Source organism: Diceros bicornis, chromosome 23 (genome assembly GCF_020826845.1).
Source record: "Diceros bicornis minor isolate mBicDic1 chromosome 23, mDicBic1.mat.cur, whole genome shotgun sequence".
Lineage (NCBI taxonomy): Eukaryota > Metazoa > Chordata > Mammalia > Perissodactyla > Rhinocerotidae > Diceros > Diceros bicornis.
The window spans coordinates 23,380,589-23,397,045 of record NC_080762.1 but is presented as its reverse complement, the minus strand read 5'-3'; the positions used below and the strand labels follow the sequence as shown (position 1 = coordinate 23,397,045).

Here is a 16,457-nt window from a genome sequence, read left to right as displayed (position 1 = left end):
CACCTTAGTAGGAGGTCTAAACTAGTACTAGACTAAAAGCTACTGTATACCAACTTTAACAAAGCTTAAAAATCAGACTTGAGAGAATCAAGGTGATCCCTAAGTTACTTAATTATCTGCTAAATAAAAAATTAATACTCCTTAAAGGAAGAGAACAAAATCCAGAAAGGAAATTGACCAAGGCTGGGGAAAGAATAATAGGAAAGGAGTGATGGAATATTCCTCAGAGCTCATACAAGGCTGGGAATAATTTGGGTTTCAACCATAGTGGGAAGATCTTTTAATACATGGAGCATTGAGTAGAGTCCTCAGCAAGATATTGCCTCAGTGGAGGTGGCTTTGGGGTGGGAGATAGGAATAGCTTTAGACTGAAGGCTGCTCTGGACCTGCCCTCACAAAGCTTAAGAGCAAGACTTGAAAGGATCAAACTGATTCCAAGTAACTAAACTGCATCCAAGGAGGGGAAAAAAACCTCAAAATTTAAAGAACTACAGTAAAATCCAGTATTAAAAATGTAAAATTCACAATGATCAGCATCCAATAAAAGATTACCAGGCATTCAAAAAAGAAGGAATATACAATCCATAGTCAAGAGAATCATTAGTAAATAGAAACAGACTCAGAATGACAGGTGATAGCATTAGCAGACAAGCTACCATAAATATTCAAGTAGTAGATGTAAGCCTAATCATGATGAGGAGAGAAATGGAAGGTATAAAGAGGACCCAAGGTGAACTTCTAGAGATGAAAAATACAATATCTGAAATAAAAATATACATTGAATGGGATTAAGAACAGATTAGACATTGGAGAAGAAAAGATTAATGAACTTGAAGACATAGTTATACAAATTATCCAAAATGAAATAAGAAGGAAAAATGCTAAAAAAAGGCATAAATTTTATGTTTCAATAACTAGCAGTCTAACATATATGTAAGAGTTCCCAGGAGGAGGAGGGAGGAGAATAGAAAAATATTTGAAGAAATAATGGCCCCAATTTTTCTATATTTGATGAAAACTATATACTCACAGATCCAAGTAGCTTAACTGACCCCAAGGAGAAGAAACATGAAGAAAACAAAACAAACCAAAAATCCATATAATTAAATTGTCTGAAAACCAGGGATAAAGAGACAATCTTAAAACCTGACAAAAATGACTCAGTCAGAGGAACAAAAATAAGAATGAGAGCACACTTTTCATCAGAAAACATGGAGGCAAGAAGGCAACAGAACAAAATCTTTAAAGTATCTTTCAAAAATGGTGAAGAAAAGACTTTTCAGCCGAAAAAAATTGCTAAGAGAATTCATAACAAGCAGATCTGTACTATAAGAGATGTTAAAGGAAAGTTTTCAGGCAGAAGGAAAATGATACCAGGTAGAAATTTGGATTCGCACAAAGAAATAAAGAGCACCAGAAATGGAGAACATGTGGAGAAATTTAAAAGCCTTTTTCTCATCTTAAGACATTTATTTAACAGGTAACTGACTAAAGCAAAAATAATAACAATGATAATTTATGTAAAAGTGTAATGTGTGATAACAATAGCAAAAAAGACAGGAAGAGGAAAATGGACGTTTACTTTTGTAAGTGTCTTAGACTGTTTATGAAATGGCATAATAGTATTTGAAGACAGACTGTGATAAGGTAAATATGTAAATTGTAAATTTTAGAGTTATCTGTAAAAACAAACAAACAATAACAGAGAGCTAATACACCAATAGTGGAGATAAAATGGAATAAATATCACTTAATCCTGAAGAAGGCAAGAAAAAAGAAACAAAGATAATAGATTTAAGCCAAACCATATTGATATTTGCATTAGTTACAAAAGGTCTAAACACTTCAATTAAAAGGCAGAGATTGTCAGATTGACTAGAAATGAAGATGCTGTCTACATGAACTTACTTTAAATAATAACATGCAGATAAAAGTATAAAAGGATGAAAATATACTATGTAAACATTAATCAGAAGAAAGTCGGGGTGGCTGTATTAATAATAGACAAGAAGATTTTAGAGCAAGGAATACTACCAGGGATAAAGAGAGAGATTTCATAACAATAAAGGAGTCATAATAATCTTAAATGTTTATGCAGAGCTTCTAAGTACATGAATCGGAAATCGATGAAATTGAAAGAGAAATAACTCCACATTTATGGTCAGAGATTTCAACATCTTTCAACAACTGATAAGAACAACAGTACAGCAAAATGCTATACATTCTTTTCAAGTACACATGGAAATTTTACCAAGAATAGACCACATGGTAGGCAATAAAACAAATGTCAATAGGTTGAAAAATATGCAAAGTATGCAGAGTATGCAAAGTATGTTCCACAACAGAATTAAATTCTGTTAAAATCAATAGCAGAAAAATATCTGGAGAATCTCCAAATACTGAATGACACACTTCCAAATCACATGAATAAAGAAAAAAATGACAGGAGAAATTAGAAAAGTATTTTGAACTGAATGAAAAGGAAAACACAACATATCAAAATGCGAGAGGTGCAGATAAGGAGTGCTTAGAGAGAGAGCACTAAATTCTTTCATTAGAAAAGAAGAAAGGTCTCAAGTCAATGATCTAAGCTTTTACCTTAAGAAAGCAGAAAAGATGAGCAAACTAAACCCAAAACAAGCAGAGGAAAGAAAAAATGAAGATAACAAATCAATGAAATAAATAAATAATAGAGAAAAATCAATGAAACCAAAAGCTGGTTCTTCGAAAAGATCAATAAAATTGATAAACCTCTAGACAGAATTATCAGATATCAGGAATGAGACTGGGGACATTACTACAGACCATAAAGACATTATATTAAAAGGATAAACAAGAATTTTTTATCAGTATGAATTCTTTAGTCTTCTAAAGCCTCTGCCTTGAATAAATGCCTTCCCATATTCCTAGCATTCTTAGATACAGCTTTCTGTAAGGGAATATTATAAACAGGTGTTAGGACAACTCTGTGGTATCATGCTTTCATAACCTTCCTCCGGGTTGACATCAGCTCATTAATCATCCGTCTTCAGACATGATCATTTGAGAACATATTCTGTTGAGGTGACTGATGTAGCTCACTGTCTGTAAACTCACTATGGTCTACCTGGGCTGGTGAGGGACTCAATGCTGAGCAGCCTCCATTGCTGCTAGGAGTTCCTTGAGGGGTTCAATTGCTGCCTCTGGCTGGTGGTAGTACGCTACAATCCTCTTATATGTGCTTCTCTGTCCCATGCTTTGGCCGATCATATCTGGCTTTCATCCCTCAATCTCATGTACCCTTTGCTGTCCCCATCCTGCCCCCTAGTAATGTCCTCTGGGATTGGTATCCTCTGGTGTTGTGAAGTTTATAAACTGAGTGGCCTTATCGATGGTAGCCAACCTTCTTCCCTACTTTTCAGGACTTGAAAAGTTACCAAAGACTTGAGGGAGTGCTTCTTGTCTCTCTGATGCTGTGCCATTTTTTTTCCGTCATCTTCTCCATACACCTTCAGGCAAATCAGAGATCCCTGGGCTCAGGGGAACCCAAGTGGAGAAGTCAGTATCAGTTTTTCTTTTCCTCAGACTCCCAGGCACTTTACAACTTATTGCCTTGGGAGGTGAGGTGAGGGGGTAACTTTTATGGAAACTCTGCTTTCCTGCAATTCACTCAATGAATATTTATTGAGCATATGCCTACATGTCAGGCACTGTTCTAGGCTCTTACAACACATCAGTGAATAACAGACAAAAACTGTGGAGCTAACATTCTGGACAGTGCCTCCTTCTGTTGCCTTTCTAGCCTCTTTAGACTCTGTGTGTGTGTGTGTGTGTGTGTGTGTGTGTGAGAGAGAGAGAGAGAGAGAGCGAGAGAGAGAGAGAGAGAGATGTGTGGGTGGTATGTTGGGGACATTGTTGTGTTACCTTGCTGGTTGTGCTGAAATGGTTTCTCTGGGTCAGTCCTAAAGGAGAAGGGATTGGCTCCACACCTCAAAGTTTGGTGAACTTAAAATGTGGTGTATTTACTGTTATATAGGCTGCAGTCACCAATTTAGGGAAACAGGAAAGACTTGACACCCTATATTACCATGTTACATACACAGATATGGGGCCCAGAGAAGAAATATATCCCAGCATCTTCTGAAACAACTGTTTCAGCCCCCCTACAAACTCTGGGCTGAGAACTGAGGGGTTTGTACTACACAAAGGACAGGTGGATGTATTATCCTAGGGCTACAGAATGGGCAATGCTAAGTTTTTTTCTTTTGTTTTTTTTAAGTGTATGTCTATAAATGTGTGTGGTGAACACTTAGAACCGTACTTTCAGATAGTTTCATTTTGGTCTCAGCTGTTAAGTGCTTGATTCTTTCTATGTTTCCCAATTTAAAATTTTAGTTGAAAATATCCAATTGTTTGAATTCATCTTTTCATACCACCAGAGAATGGGATGTTGCTTCACTGGGAAACTATAGGGTGGTGCCCTCATCCAGTCAGCTGTGGCTATGAGAGGAGGAAGAGGGACACAGGCCAAATAAGGCTGCTTCTTCTGTGGGAGGCCTCTTCATTTTGAAGGGGCTCTAAACTGGCAGGGACCACGAACAACTGGTCAAAATTACTATGAGCACCCAACCCATATTTTCTCTATATGAAGTCCTGATATATTATGTTTAACTAAAAGAAAAAAAAAAAATCCTACTTCTTTCTCCCTAGACAGAAGCTGGGAGAAGATGGGGTCCCATCTAAGAACTGAATCAAGCTCTTATAAATGGTAAATTCAAAGTTTCAGGAGGTCATTGTGTGTGGTTGTTAAGAGGTATATGGGTCAGTAGATTCTCATTTGCCAAGCATAAGAATGTGAAATACTAACTCTGCAAAGTGGCTTTGTAAATTGTGGAGAAGATAGAAGAATTTCTGTGGTTTTAGTCTGTACACATGTGAGTCTGTGCATGGCTGGTGGAGCTACTGGAGGACCAGGCAGGGTCTGCAGCTTGGCTGGTTTAGTTTACTTTGTGCTACTGCTGAGAATGAGGGGATAGAGGAGCCCTGTAGGAAGCCTCAGGAAAATCTTTTGGAAAAAAAATGGTAGGCTCTAAGTGGTTCAGAGCTACTTCTTCCTGCTTGCGTCTGATGGAGGGAATACTGAGAGGGTTCAGTGTGTTTTAAACACTGGCTCAATCTGTACCAGTTAAGGCCCTAGACTCTTGGATTCAGAGTTTTTAGCCCAGAAGTCACATATGGCTCCCAGAAGGTTTTGTTTGGTCTGCCCGGTATTTTCCTGTTGTGGTTGCTGTTGCCTTACTGTAATTAGTTACCAATCGAAAAATCAGGCCATTTCAAACCCTCCAAATTTCACAGCTCCAGCTTCTTTGGAAATTCTGGCCCTTCAAGACTTGTGTTCTTTCATGGTGACAACTGGCTGAGTTGGGCACCTGCTGCCCTTCTAGATGAGCCATGGCAAGTGCCTTCTTGATTTTCTCAGTTGGACCCCACCAGCCTCGCTCCTTCATGGTACCTCTCTGGCTCTATAGGCATTTGGGTTTGCGCCTCCAGTGTTAGAGACCAGCTGAGGGTTGGCCTGAAGGCAGACAGTCCTCTGGAGGCAGGAAGCAAGGGAATAATCTTGCAGCCCCTTGTTTCAAAACCTGTCTCCTCAGTCTAGCTGAACGACAGCTGACAAGATATACCTAACCTTTCTAAGTCTCAGATTTCTTATCTGCAAATGCTACCTCATAGGATTAGTGTAGTGATCAGATGAAATCAATTTTAGCTTATCATGGAGGCTGGCACTTGGTAAGTCCTCTATGAATTGCTATTAGCTATTTACATTGATATCTTCAACATTATTATTAATGTACCTGAGACAGGAGGGTAGGAAATATAAGTAGATATATACATATAATATTTTCAAGGTAAGAGATTATTTTATTCCTTAGTAATTCCTCAAAATATTAATCCTTTTATATATCTTTGATTCTGTTGATATGAGGGCCTATTTTCTCTCATTTTGTCTTTAATGTTGATTATCTTTTCATGTATAATTCTTTTATTTCAGTTTCTGTATTTTAATATTCCACCAGCTATTCAAGCCTATTTTTTTCCTAGGCTTTATTAATATAGATACTAAAAAAAGATTATAAAATTTTAGAAATGAGACTAGTTGTGTTGCAGATATGTGGGGAAAAACTTTTAATAAAAGGACTTTTATACTTTTGAATTTTATGATTTTTGTTCTCTCTTTGCTGTAATGTCCTCCATAATTCCTACAGAACACACAGTAATAATATCCTACAGGAGCCTCCTCTCGTGCACAATTTTATTTTTCTTTTAAGGAAATAAGGGGAAAAGTAGTTCATTTAATTTCCTTTTTTATCTAGAAAAAATTAAATTATACTTCCATTTTTCTAATAATTTGTTAGAAATTTACTTTATTACGCCTTGATAACTGCTATAGACCTAAAATACTTTTGTTATATTGCTAGACCAAACAAAAGTATTAAAAGCGAATCTATTATCTAATTTTAGATTTTATGTAAATTAGTAAATCTTTTCAGGATAAAGAAAAGTATACCCAAGATATTTTGGTATAGATCGAAAGTTATCTTCCCTGAAAGAAAGATGAATCAGAGAATTTAGCCACACTTTAGAAATGTGTGCCAGTGTTTATTTAGAATCCCTTCTATTTTATTAGAAACAGGAACAGTAATTTCACCAGCAGGAAGTAATACAATACAAGTAAGTTTAACACTCCTTCGATTGTTGTCCATTGAAGACATTTTAGATCCAAGGTAAGAACCCAAATGAGAAATAATAAACATCCAGTCCCTGATGATTCACTCAAGTCCTGCTCAACTAGATGAAAGCTCCCACCAGGAGGAAGAGTTGCTATTCCTCCTGGCTGGCTTTGTGTTCCCTTCAGTGCTCTAGAGAACATGGTACTTGGGCAGCTCTGCTCTGCTGGGTCAGGCTGCCGGGCAGGAGTTGATGCTCACGGCGCCGCTGACCAGGGCTGCTTTGCTGAAGCTCACTGGGCGCCCATCAATCACGAAGTGACGGATGCAGCCTGTGAAGGGTCTGCCGGGGGCCAAGCGTGGTGTCAGCAGAGACTCTGCGAAAAGAAAGAAATGGAATGGAAACAAAGATTGCAACTGAGGCATTCCAAACCCAAATATTACTTTGTGGCAAAAATATACATCATAATTGCTTACATCATCAAGATGATTTACATGTCAAAAGTGGAATATAGTAATAATTTACTCATTTTCTCAGGAATATTATCTGCTTTCAAAGTAATATGAACATGTGGTAATTTTAAAGTTTTGCCATGTTTTCCATGATCAGATTTCTGAGTCTATTTCAGCTGTCTTCCAAGGCTGAAATTGACCACTTCTATGTAAAGCCTCAGCAGTGAATTTTCAGGATCTGCCTGTGCTCTTTAATTTCACCTGGGCTTCATTTATTTTGTGTGCTTTGCTGAGAAGGGGGAAAGAAATTTTAGCTTCCACACTATTTTTGAACTTGGTTAATGTTTCCGTTTAATGTGTATCATTATCCTTCACCCTTAAGCCTCCACAGTTTTGCCAAGCTCATAAAATATAATGAGAAAATAATGAATTCAAATAAACTAAATTTTAATTTTTATGAGCTCAGTGTTTAAGAACTATAAATAGGATAATGATAACCAGCCTAGTCTCTGTGTGGGCACAGGTGCCCTGCGGTACGCCTGGGGAATCTTCTTCCCTTATCTTAATTAGAGATCTAGAAGAAGCCTTATGCTTATTAATTGTACAGACACAATTAAATTTGTTGAGATGATAGAAGCAATATAATTTAAAGCAATTTAGAGAGCTTAGAAATATGAAATTAAAATCCATTTAGTCAAGGCTTATTATTATGTACAAACAGCTATGTGAATAGTAGCAAATAAAAGATGGGAAACACTTAAAATCACTAACTCAGGAAGGATCATAAAACAGGACAGCAAATTAAACATTATCAAGCAGCTGTAATAAGTTTTCTAAGCGATGTAGATTAAGAATATGCAGAAGAAGCTTTGCATTGGAAATAGCATTTCATATTTAGAATGATAATTATAAAGTTTTAGATTTGGAAGGGGCCTGAGAAATCAATTTCCTTTGTCTCTAGATTAGTAAAACTATATATATATTCTTCAAGCCTGTTCAGTGTACATCATCATCAGAATAAAAATGAGTGAGCAGGAAAGACTATAAGGGGTAGAAACATCTATTTCTTCTGCCCGTTTTGGAGACAAGTTTTAGAACATGGATTTTGACTCTGCCCAACCTGCCTACCCTTTGCTTCATGGGGGATGTCATCTAGAGGAAATAATTCATATAGAAATTATGGCCTGCATAATTCACCACACAGTTAATTGTAGGTAGTGAGACTAAAGTGCCCCAGAGCCCTAAGTAATTGATTAATAAAATCAACACATGATTTTAAGAGTGAGCATTCAGGTTGAAATATACAAAATAATGCAGAATTTTTAGTAGAGAAATGAACGGTCAGACCTGTGTGTTAGTGGACTACATTAACTTAAAAAATTCTTTAGCTTCTAATTTTGATTTTTAAATTTATCATACAGCAAAGTTGATATTTTTGGTGTATAGTTCATTGAATTTTAATGTATTAACTTTTTATTGATAGAAATAATGTCACCAAGGTTCTGAGTGGTACAAGAGAACTGTTTGGGATTCCAAGAGAATTTAGTGCATCTAGGGGTTTTATTTATGACAAATTTCTTTTAGTTTTCTTTTTAATGATCCAGTTTCTGATGTGATTTTAGTGGAATTAATCTTGAACAGCTAAAAATGATGTAATTAATGACATTCAGCTTAAATTATAATTGCTTTTGTTCTAGGCTTGCTGGCATGATTTCTAGATGGAATTAAAAGCTGCAATGGTGCAGTGGGCTGGTGGTTAGGCCCCTGTGGTCTGCTAGTTCCTGTGTGCTGGCTCATTAGCTAAAATTTGCTACTCATTACATGTCTCAGGCAGGCTGAATTTGGCATCAGGTACATCTTGCTCAGCCAGTCTGTGGAGCTTAGCAACTCTTGTAATGAGAGATGATGGCAGTGTATAATACTGGGATCAGACTCTAAAATCAAACAAAAATCAGAGACAAATATTGGTTTGAATGATGTGGTAAGCACTTTTGGTGCAAAGTAAAGAACACATACTATAACTTCCATGAGGGAGGGCCATGCTCGTTTTGTCCATCTCCTAGAGCCTAGCATGGTGCTTAACAGACACTCAATAAATGTTTGATGTGTGTTGAATGAAGTTATGTTCCCTGGCAGCAAGGAGTGGATTAACGTCAACAATATTGTGTGGTAAGAGCTGCGACAGTGGAATGCAGAGCACATTCTAGGGAGAGAGGGGACGTGTGTGTAAGTAAAAGTCTTGAGTGGAGCCCTAATGGTCAATGAGGAGTTAAGTCAGGGGAGGAGTGGGAGTTGTTCCTTGAAAAGGTACTAGGGGAGGCAAGGAAGAAGAACATTTTCCAGAAATTGAGGCCCTATGCACTGTGTAAAGGCTGGAGCAGAGGAAGCATCCTTGAGCATTCAGAGACCTGCAAGTCCCAGAAGATGTGAGGAGACCCCAGGGGCAGGGCAAGGAGGGGCCAGATGATCAAGGACCTTGCGTGCTGTGCTGAATTTGATCCTGGAGCCCTTGGGAACCTGTGAAATATTTTACACCATGTTGTGGTTCCTAGGAAGAAAGCAATGTGCAGAAATGTGAGACATGATGTGACACGTCTTCCACACTGCACCTGCATGAAGTGCAGTGGTGGCCTTTGCCAGAACCCCTTTCAGAACCGAAGGCAGGAGCAGGAGGAGAGGCCTGGGGAATGGAGTGGATAGTGGAAGCAAAGGAGCGGACGGGTTGCTTTTTGAGAGTCTCAAATATTTCATCAGTGAGTTACTATTATTAATACTGGTGTTTGAAAAATTCACATTACAAAGCAGAGGAGCACGTAGTTGCTACTATTTTGGGAGTACCCAAGGTCAGACACTGAATTTTAACTGTGCTTTCTCTCTTAGTTAAAGCCTTATTTGCCTTGACACGAGTCAGTCTCAAATATTCTAGTTACGAGGCAAGGAAAAACCATGTTAAGTTTTTGCTTAAAATCTCCACCAAATTCCAGATACAAAAGCTTGGTTTTCCCCTTCTTATATCCCTCTTTCTAGCTTTAACATTCAGTTTTTCCAAGTTAGTGAAATGTGTGAAACAAACACTTTCAACATAAGGTCATGGTCCCTGCTTCTGAGGTTTAAAACAATTGTGGGGGGTCCCTAAGTATCCTCCTTTCACCATCCTGGATTCTACACCATTCTTGGCAGATGACAGCAGCAATGTACTGATGATGTTTACAGAACTGCAGCTGGGGACCTCTCTTAGGGAATGTCACACATACGAACAACAGAACTTATGGTTCGCAGCTGTTTCTGCCATCCAGACTAATCCTGGACAGGGAGAACAGTGTATTCTCTTCTTCCCTACTAAGGAAGGGGAACAATTATCAGGAAACTTTTAGTCCTCCAAGGTTCTCAGATCCTAGAGCAGTATTAGTAAATGAGTTGTCTTTGTGTTAGAGATAAAACAGAGCGTGTGTTTCACTGTGTGTATGTGAGGAGGCTACGTAAAGGGAAGAGAGAAAAAAATAAGCAAATGTGGCCAAGGGAGAGTAATAGCCTCTGGTTAGAATGCTGGGGTCTGGTTCTTAGGTGTTGCTTTGTTGTGATCCCTGTATGAGGAGTCACAATTGTCAGTATACTTTTTCCTATGAAAGGACATTATATATAAAATCCTGAGAATTATTAGGTGAATTACAAAAACACATAGCCCAATTCTTACATACTAGAGTAACAATGATGAAAACTTCCCGTTTTTTGGATTTGGGAACTTGTCATTTTTAAAAAACTCTTACCTGGAACACCTCCAACAAACACAGGCTCTCTGTGATCAACCGGTTTTGGGTTCAGGGGTCCAACCACATGGTTCACTTCAGAGTCTACATCCAACTGGACCACATTTGAATCTCTAATGACTGAAATACAGGGAAAAGACTGGTCAGAAGTGGCCCTGGAGTGATTAATTTTCACATGAAAGGGACTAATTTATCACAGAGATGGCTTTTATTTATTCCAGAATAAACCCCACACTTCTATATCATTGAAAACATTAATGTCTAACCAAGTAATCACTGCACATTTTCCTTTAAAAGGGAGAATATTTAAGATACTCTTTCCCCCCATAAGTTATGCATTATTTAAACAACTCCCCAAGACTATTTTGGCAGCATTCATATTTCCAAATCACATGTGGATTCAATATACACATTTTAGTATAGTAACGTATGATTTTCTTTTCTTGTCTACTTTTAGACTGTCATGCATCATCTATTCCATCACATAAGTTATAGTCTAAGTTCTGCCAAGCCATTATCGCACAGGTGGGTGTGTAGACTCATTTTAGAAAAGAAACCTAGGACACTCAGCTTTCTCACCTGTAATTCTGTGCCATCTGCCATCACAGAGACTCTGCTTGGGTGTCACTGAGGTGGAAAAGTCTCTGATGCCATTGTTGACTTTCACTATGACCTGCAAAAGACAGGGGACATTATATAATTTAATTTTTTCTCCTCATCATGATTAAACTAAATTTCTTAAATAATTCACCATGGGCAAGCAATACTTGAACAAACATTCACACATGATTAGCTTTACAATTTGAACACAAGGGGTCACTCTTCAGTAGGCTATAAAAATAGTTTAAACTGAAGGCTCCTAGGAGAGAGAAGTAAATGATGACACAGGAGAGAAGATGGGGGAGAGGAACAATGAGATAAGAGAATGAATTCCTCTAATTTCTAAGGATGTCATACAAAGCAGTTAAGGTATCGGTGAAGAGCATGGACTTTGGAGCCAGACTGCCTGGGTTCATATCCCAGGGCACCCCCTCACTCTGGGCCTCTGCTTTCTCATTTGTAAAACAAGGGTGATAATAACAATACCCACCTCAGGGAGCTAGGGGGGAGCTTAAATGAGTTAACCCTTATAAAGCATAGAATAGTACCTGACACATAGTAAGCACCGTATAGGGATTTGTCTTATTATTATATGGCTTATATAATAAAGCATATATTTTAGTTTATATTAAGAAAAATCAGTTATATTAAGTTAGGGGCAACAATGAAAATATGCTGCTTTTTCTTTAATATTTATTTGAATACTCTCATGAATGTTCTTTAGTAATATTATTTTAGGATGAAAATGGTGTTTATAACAGAATTTTTTCATTTCTAGCAGTTGAAAATAATATATGTATATATATTATATATACACATACATATGCACATCTGGTATACATATAGATAGAAAGATAGATGTTTTAGTGTTTGTTGGTTTTGATAGTTGGCTATGTCTGCTGTTTCCATTTGTTGTAAAAAAGTTCCAATTCTTTTGTTAAAACCCTTTAATTATGTGGTTATTGTTGATGAATTTTTTTAGCTATTCCACATTTCCACGGCTCTTTCTAATCAAATCAATTCCCAGCATATGCATCTAAATCCAGATATTGCCGTCATTTAAATTTCATGTTATAGCTTCCCCATTTTTTTTTCCCAGTTAGGAGAGATTGATGAAGTAATTCTGTGAGATCAATTTGCTTCAGATCTAGAAGCCAATGTCAGAGGAGACGGACGGTTGAACAATTTGTAACACACTACCTGCCCGTTTTTCATGTGAACATTTAGGTACTCCCCATTGACACTGTGGCCGTGAACAAGGGTTCCGGAACTGCTTCTGGGACGGACTTCAAATGCAATCTCAAACTTCAACCCAATATTGAAAGACTCATCTGTGGAGAGAAACACTATTAGCTCTCAAGAACAGCAACCTAAATCTTGTAAGCATGGTGTGATTTTGTAATTATATATTTTTGTATCTGTTTTTGAAAGTTTAGCGCCTTTTTCCATAGATAAGTAGAAAGTGGCATTTTCCATGTCAAACGCACTGTGGAAAGCTCTGTGCGGGGCTGAGATAACTAGCACACCATTCTTGCTGTAGGAAGCAGGGTGTGGACAGCACGCTGAAAATACACTATGGCTGTGGAAACTCAGGGGAGAAGAAAGTCATTCCAGCTAGTAGGACCATTTAATATTTCCAAAGTGAGAAGGAGGAAAGGACACAGGTACAGAGGCTGGAATGTTTGGAGAGCGCCGTGGAGGCCAGTGTGGCTGGACTGTCCCCTGCAAGGGGAGAAGGAGGCACGGTGAGTGGGGAAGGGCTCTAGCGTTCCAGTATGGAAGTTAGACTTTATTTTGCAGTCATTGAACAAGGGAGCTGACTTGATCAGATCTGTATTATAAAATAATTCTTAAACAACAAAAAAATAAGTTGTGCCAGTGCTGCAGAGCATTTCGGAGAAAGAGAAAGTGAGTGCAGCAAAAACAGTTAGGAGGTGCCATTGCAGTGACACAAGAAAATAAATTCCTCTTAAGAATAGCTGTGTTCACGCCAAGAGACTCATTGCAAACTGGGGCATCTTAATAATGTTCACTTGATGGAGAACATAAATTGTGCAGGTTGCTACGCATTTCACACTATCCATGCCTTTGAGTTCTTATCACTGAAATTCAATGAAGGGCTGAGAAATGTGAGTGTTGGTACTTTAGTAGGGATAAAGGAGGAGAAAGGAAAGTAAAATCACAAGCTAGACAAAGAGAGGAAGTATTAGCTCTGGTTATTTGATTGGACATGGTGGTGGTTTAAGAAGGTATACTTGGCCGCATTGGAATGTCTTTATTTAGGGGATGCACTCAAAGTACCTAAGTGCCTTGAGAGCACGGAACATGTGGAAGGTTTTATACCCTTCTCCTATCCTCTTTCCCAGCACCTATCCTGGTGCCTTCCTCACACGTAATGGTTGCTCTATAGAATGCTTGTCGGAATGGATTGGATGGTGATTCCGTGTATTCCATTAAGATTTTATTTCGTTTTAGAACTATTACGTTCCATCACCTGACAAAGAGACTGTCATACCAGAAGCATACAAGAAAAACTTGGTTGAATAAGCGAGAGAATAGTTGAGGAGAATACAAATCCAGAAATAAAATTTTGGGAGGTTAGTGTTGTCTGCTGGTATTGCAGGGCAAGGGGAGGAAGTGGAACTTCCTTTCGTAGGGACAATGGGTCATGCTGAGAGGGAGTAGAGAAAGACCTAGAGAGCAAGGTGGACAAGAGCCGACATGGATCAGACCACAGAGCAGCATAGAAAATTCTAACGGAGCCAATATAGTTTACATCCAGAGGTTTGGCAGCTGTGGAGAAGTTCTGGTTGGGGAAAGCAAACAGGGATGGGCATGTGTGTCTGTTTGGAGTGGTAGGAGGGGAGAAGTGGTCCTCGTGGAAAGAGGCCATTTTCTAGGCTGAGTGAGTTTGGCATTCTGAAGTTCTAACTCTGGGCCCAATATGCCTGTTAGCCACCTCCAGGAAAGAAGTATTTCATGACTCATGTTTTCAACATGGTCATTGTTACCTAGAACCACGTATCCTCCTTCTGTGGAAAAGTATGTTCCTGTTTCCATTGGACCTTCGAAACAAGGAGTCACGCTAAATGTCTGAGACGCAGAGGTGATGGAGGCCCCATTGAGCTGCAGATTGCTGAGACAGCCACTGAAACTGTAGACTGAGTTTATCTGAAAGAAGACATTTCTTAAAATCCATTTTCTCGACACTCACAGACACACCAAAAGGAAACAAAACAAAGAGATTTGAGTCTTAAGAGAAACCCAGCAATTCCTTATTTATCCTCGCCACCTGAATGATCGATAGTTTTCCAGGTAGTTGTTCTTTGAAGCTGAAATTTTGTATTAGATAATGTCAGCCTGCAGTAATTAAGCTATGGAAATTTTTACATATACCATGACAAAATAAATTGCAGCTGTGGTTTCCAAATTGAATATTAGAAGTATCCTAGTTTGTTTTCCTTCAAGAATGACAGCTGTCCCCAAGATCACCTAATGCTGATGGGGGCTAGCAAAGTTCTTAACTGTTAAATATACAGAGGTTAAATAAACAGCAGAAAGCTTGCATTTCTGGCTTCATTAGCTGTGTCTGTGCTTGAGCATTTATCATACCACCGGAGGGGAAACAGGCCACTTTAGATAACTGATTTCACACTGCTTTGGAAAGCTTTTCTTTAAAGAGGTTGTCATGGAATTGGGGCTACTTACCTAAAATCTAATCAAACATGAACCCCTCTTCCCTTTTTTTGCCCTATCCACATATATTAATAGATCTTAGGAATGTGTTAACTCTTTGTGTTAAAGTCAAATATATATTCATGTTAAGAAACATTTAGTCCTTTGATGCATTTCCTTTATTGCTACACATTTTTTTAAAGGTGCAATATTTTAAACTTTTAAATTACAAAAGTAACGTGTTTCTTACTATACCCTCACTTCTTCCAGGGGTAACCACATTTCTTTGCACATTTATAAACTGTGTGTGTGTGTGAGTAAGAAACAAAAATGAGATCAGAGTTTACATAATGGCCTGAAAGCTTTTTTTCCCTCAATAACATATAACGGAACGACTTGCTTTCTCTTTTTTTGGTATTTTTTACACAAAAAGTTGGGTACTTGCTGAGCAAATAAGCATCATCCTTGAGGCATAACTTTTCATGACAATTTATACCTCTGAAACTTTTTTCATCTCACCTTTACCTTAGAATCTAAAGATCACTCCTGACTGTGTGATGCCACAGGGTGGACAGACATCCCACAGGACAATGCCTTCTTTGATATTCCAGCCAAACTACAGTTTTACTCTTGCCAGTTTCCTGATCATAAAATGAGGGCTGGATTAAATGATCTTCCAGCTTTAAATGTCAACGGCTCTACCTGGTCACACCTGGCTTACCTGGACATTTTTCACAGCCCTTCCAGGAGCCACACCTCCCAAGTAAATAGGACCCTTGATTTTCCAGGCAGCTCTAGTAGGAGGCAGACTTTCTTCTAGGACTCGAAGACCATCAATTACCAGTCGGCCGCTGCTCTTTTCTCGAATAAATATCACCTGGATGGAGAGAAAGACAGTAGCACATCTCAAGTACATCCCAAGATTAGGGGAAAGACTGTGTTCCTCTCCTCCCAACTTTGCTATTGCCATACTGTGGGAAATCTGCAGAAGTTCTTTAAAAAAGTGGTCCCTTCTCTGAAGGGTAGGAGTTCATCCCTTCCTGTAAAACTTGGTTTACAGTTATAGCCTTCATTTCTGAAAACAGCTTATATTTAGCAAGTTCTCTATGAAGCTCTTCCCGATTGGCCAGCCCACATGCTCTCTCTCCTAAATTTATTGTAGTTAATTGCAATGCAGCTTACACTGCTTACTCTTTCCACTACATACACACTGATTTCCTTCAATATTTAGGTAATTCTCCCTGTTGTATCCTGT

At 38.3% G+C, this 16,457-nt stretch overlaps 1 protein-coding gene across 1 annotated transcript in view; it reads right to left on the bottom strand.

The window, feature by feature from the left end:
• Positions 1–6,636: 6,636 nt before the first annotated feature.
• The window catches only part of LAMA4 (laminin subunit alpha 4), a 133,633-nt gene continuing 123,812 nt past the window's right edge, over positions 6,637–16,457 (bottom strand). The window contains exons 33-38 of the mRNA XM_058566427.1: positions 15,924–16,079; positions 14,539–14,698; positions 12,728–12,858; positions 11,507–11,600; positions 10,928–11,047; positions 6,637–7,084 (exon numbers count right to left, since the gene is read on the bottom strand). Coding sequence (XP_058422410.1) covers positions 6,939–7,084; positions 10,928–11,047; positions 11,507–11,600; positions 12,728–12,858; positions 14,539–14,698; positions 15,924–16,079 — 807 coding nt within the window. The 3' untranslated portion in view covers positions 6,637–6,938. The remainder of the gene's footprint in view (positions 7,085–10,927; positions 11,048–11,506; positions 11,601–12,727; positions 12,859–14,538; positions 14,699–15,923; positions 16,080–16,457) is intronic.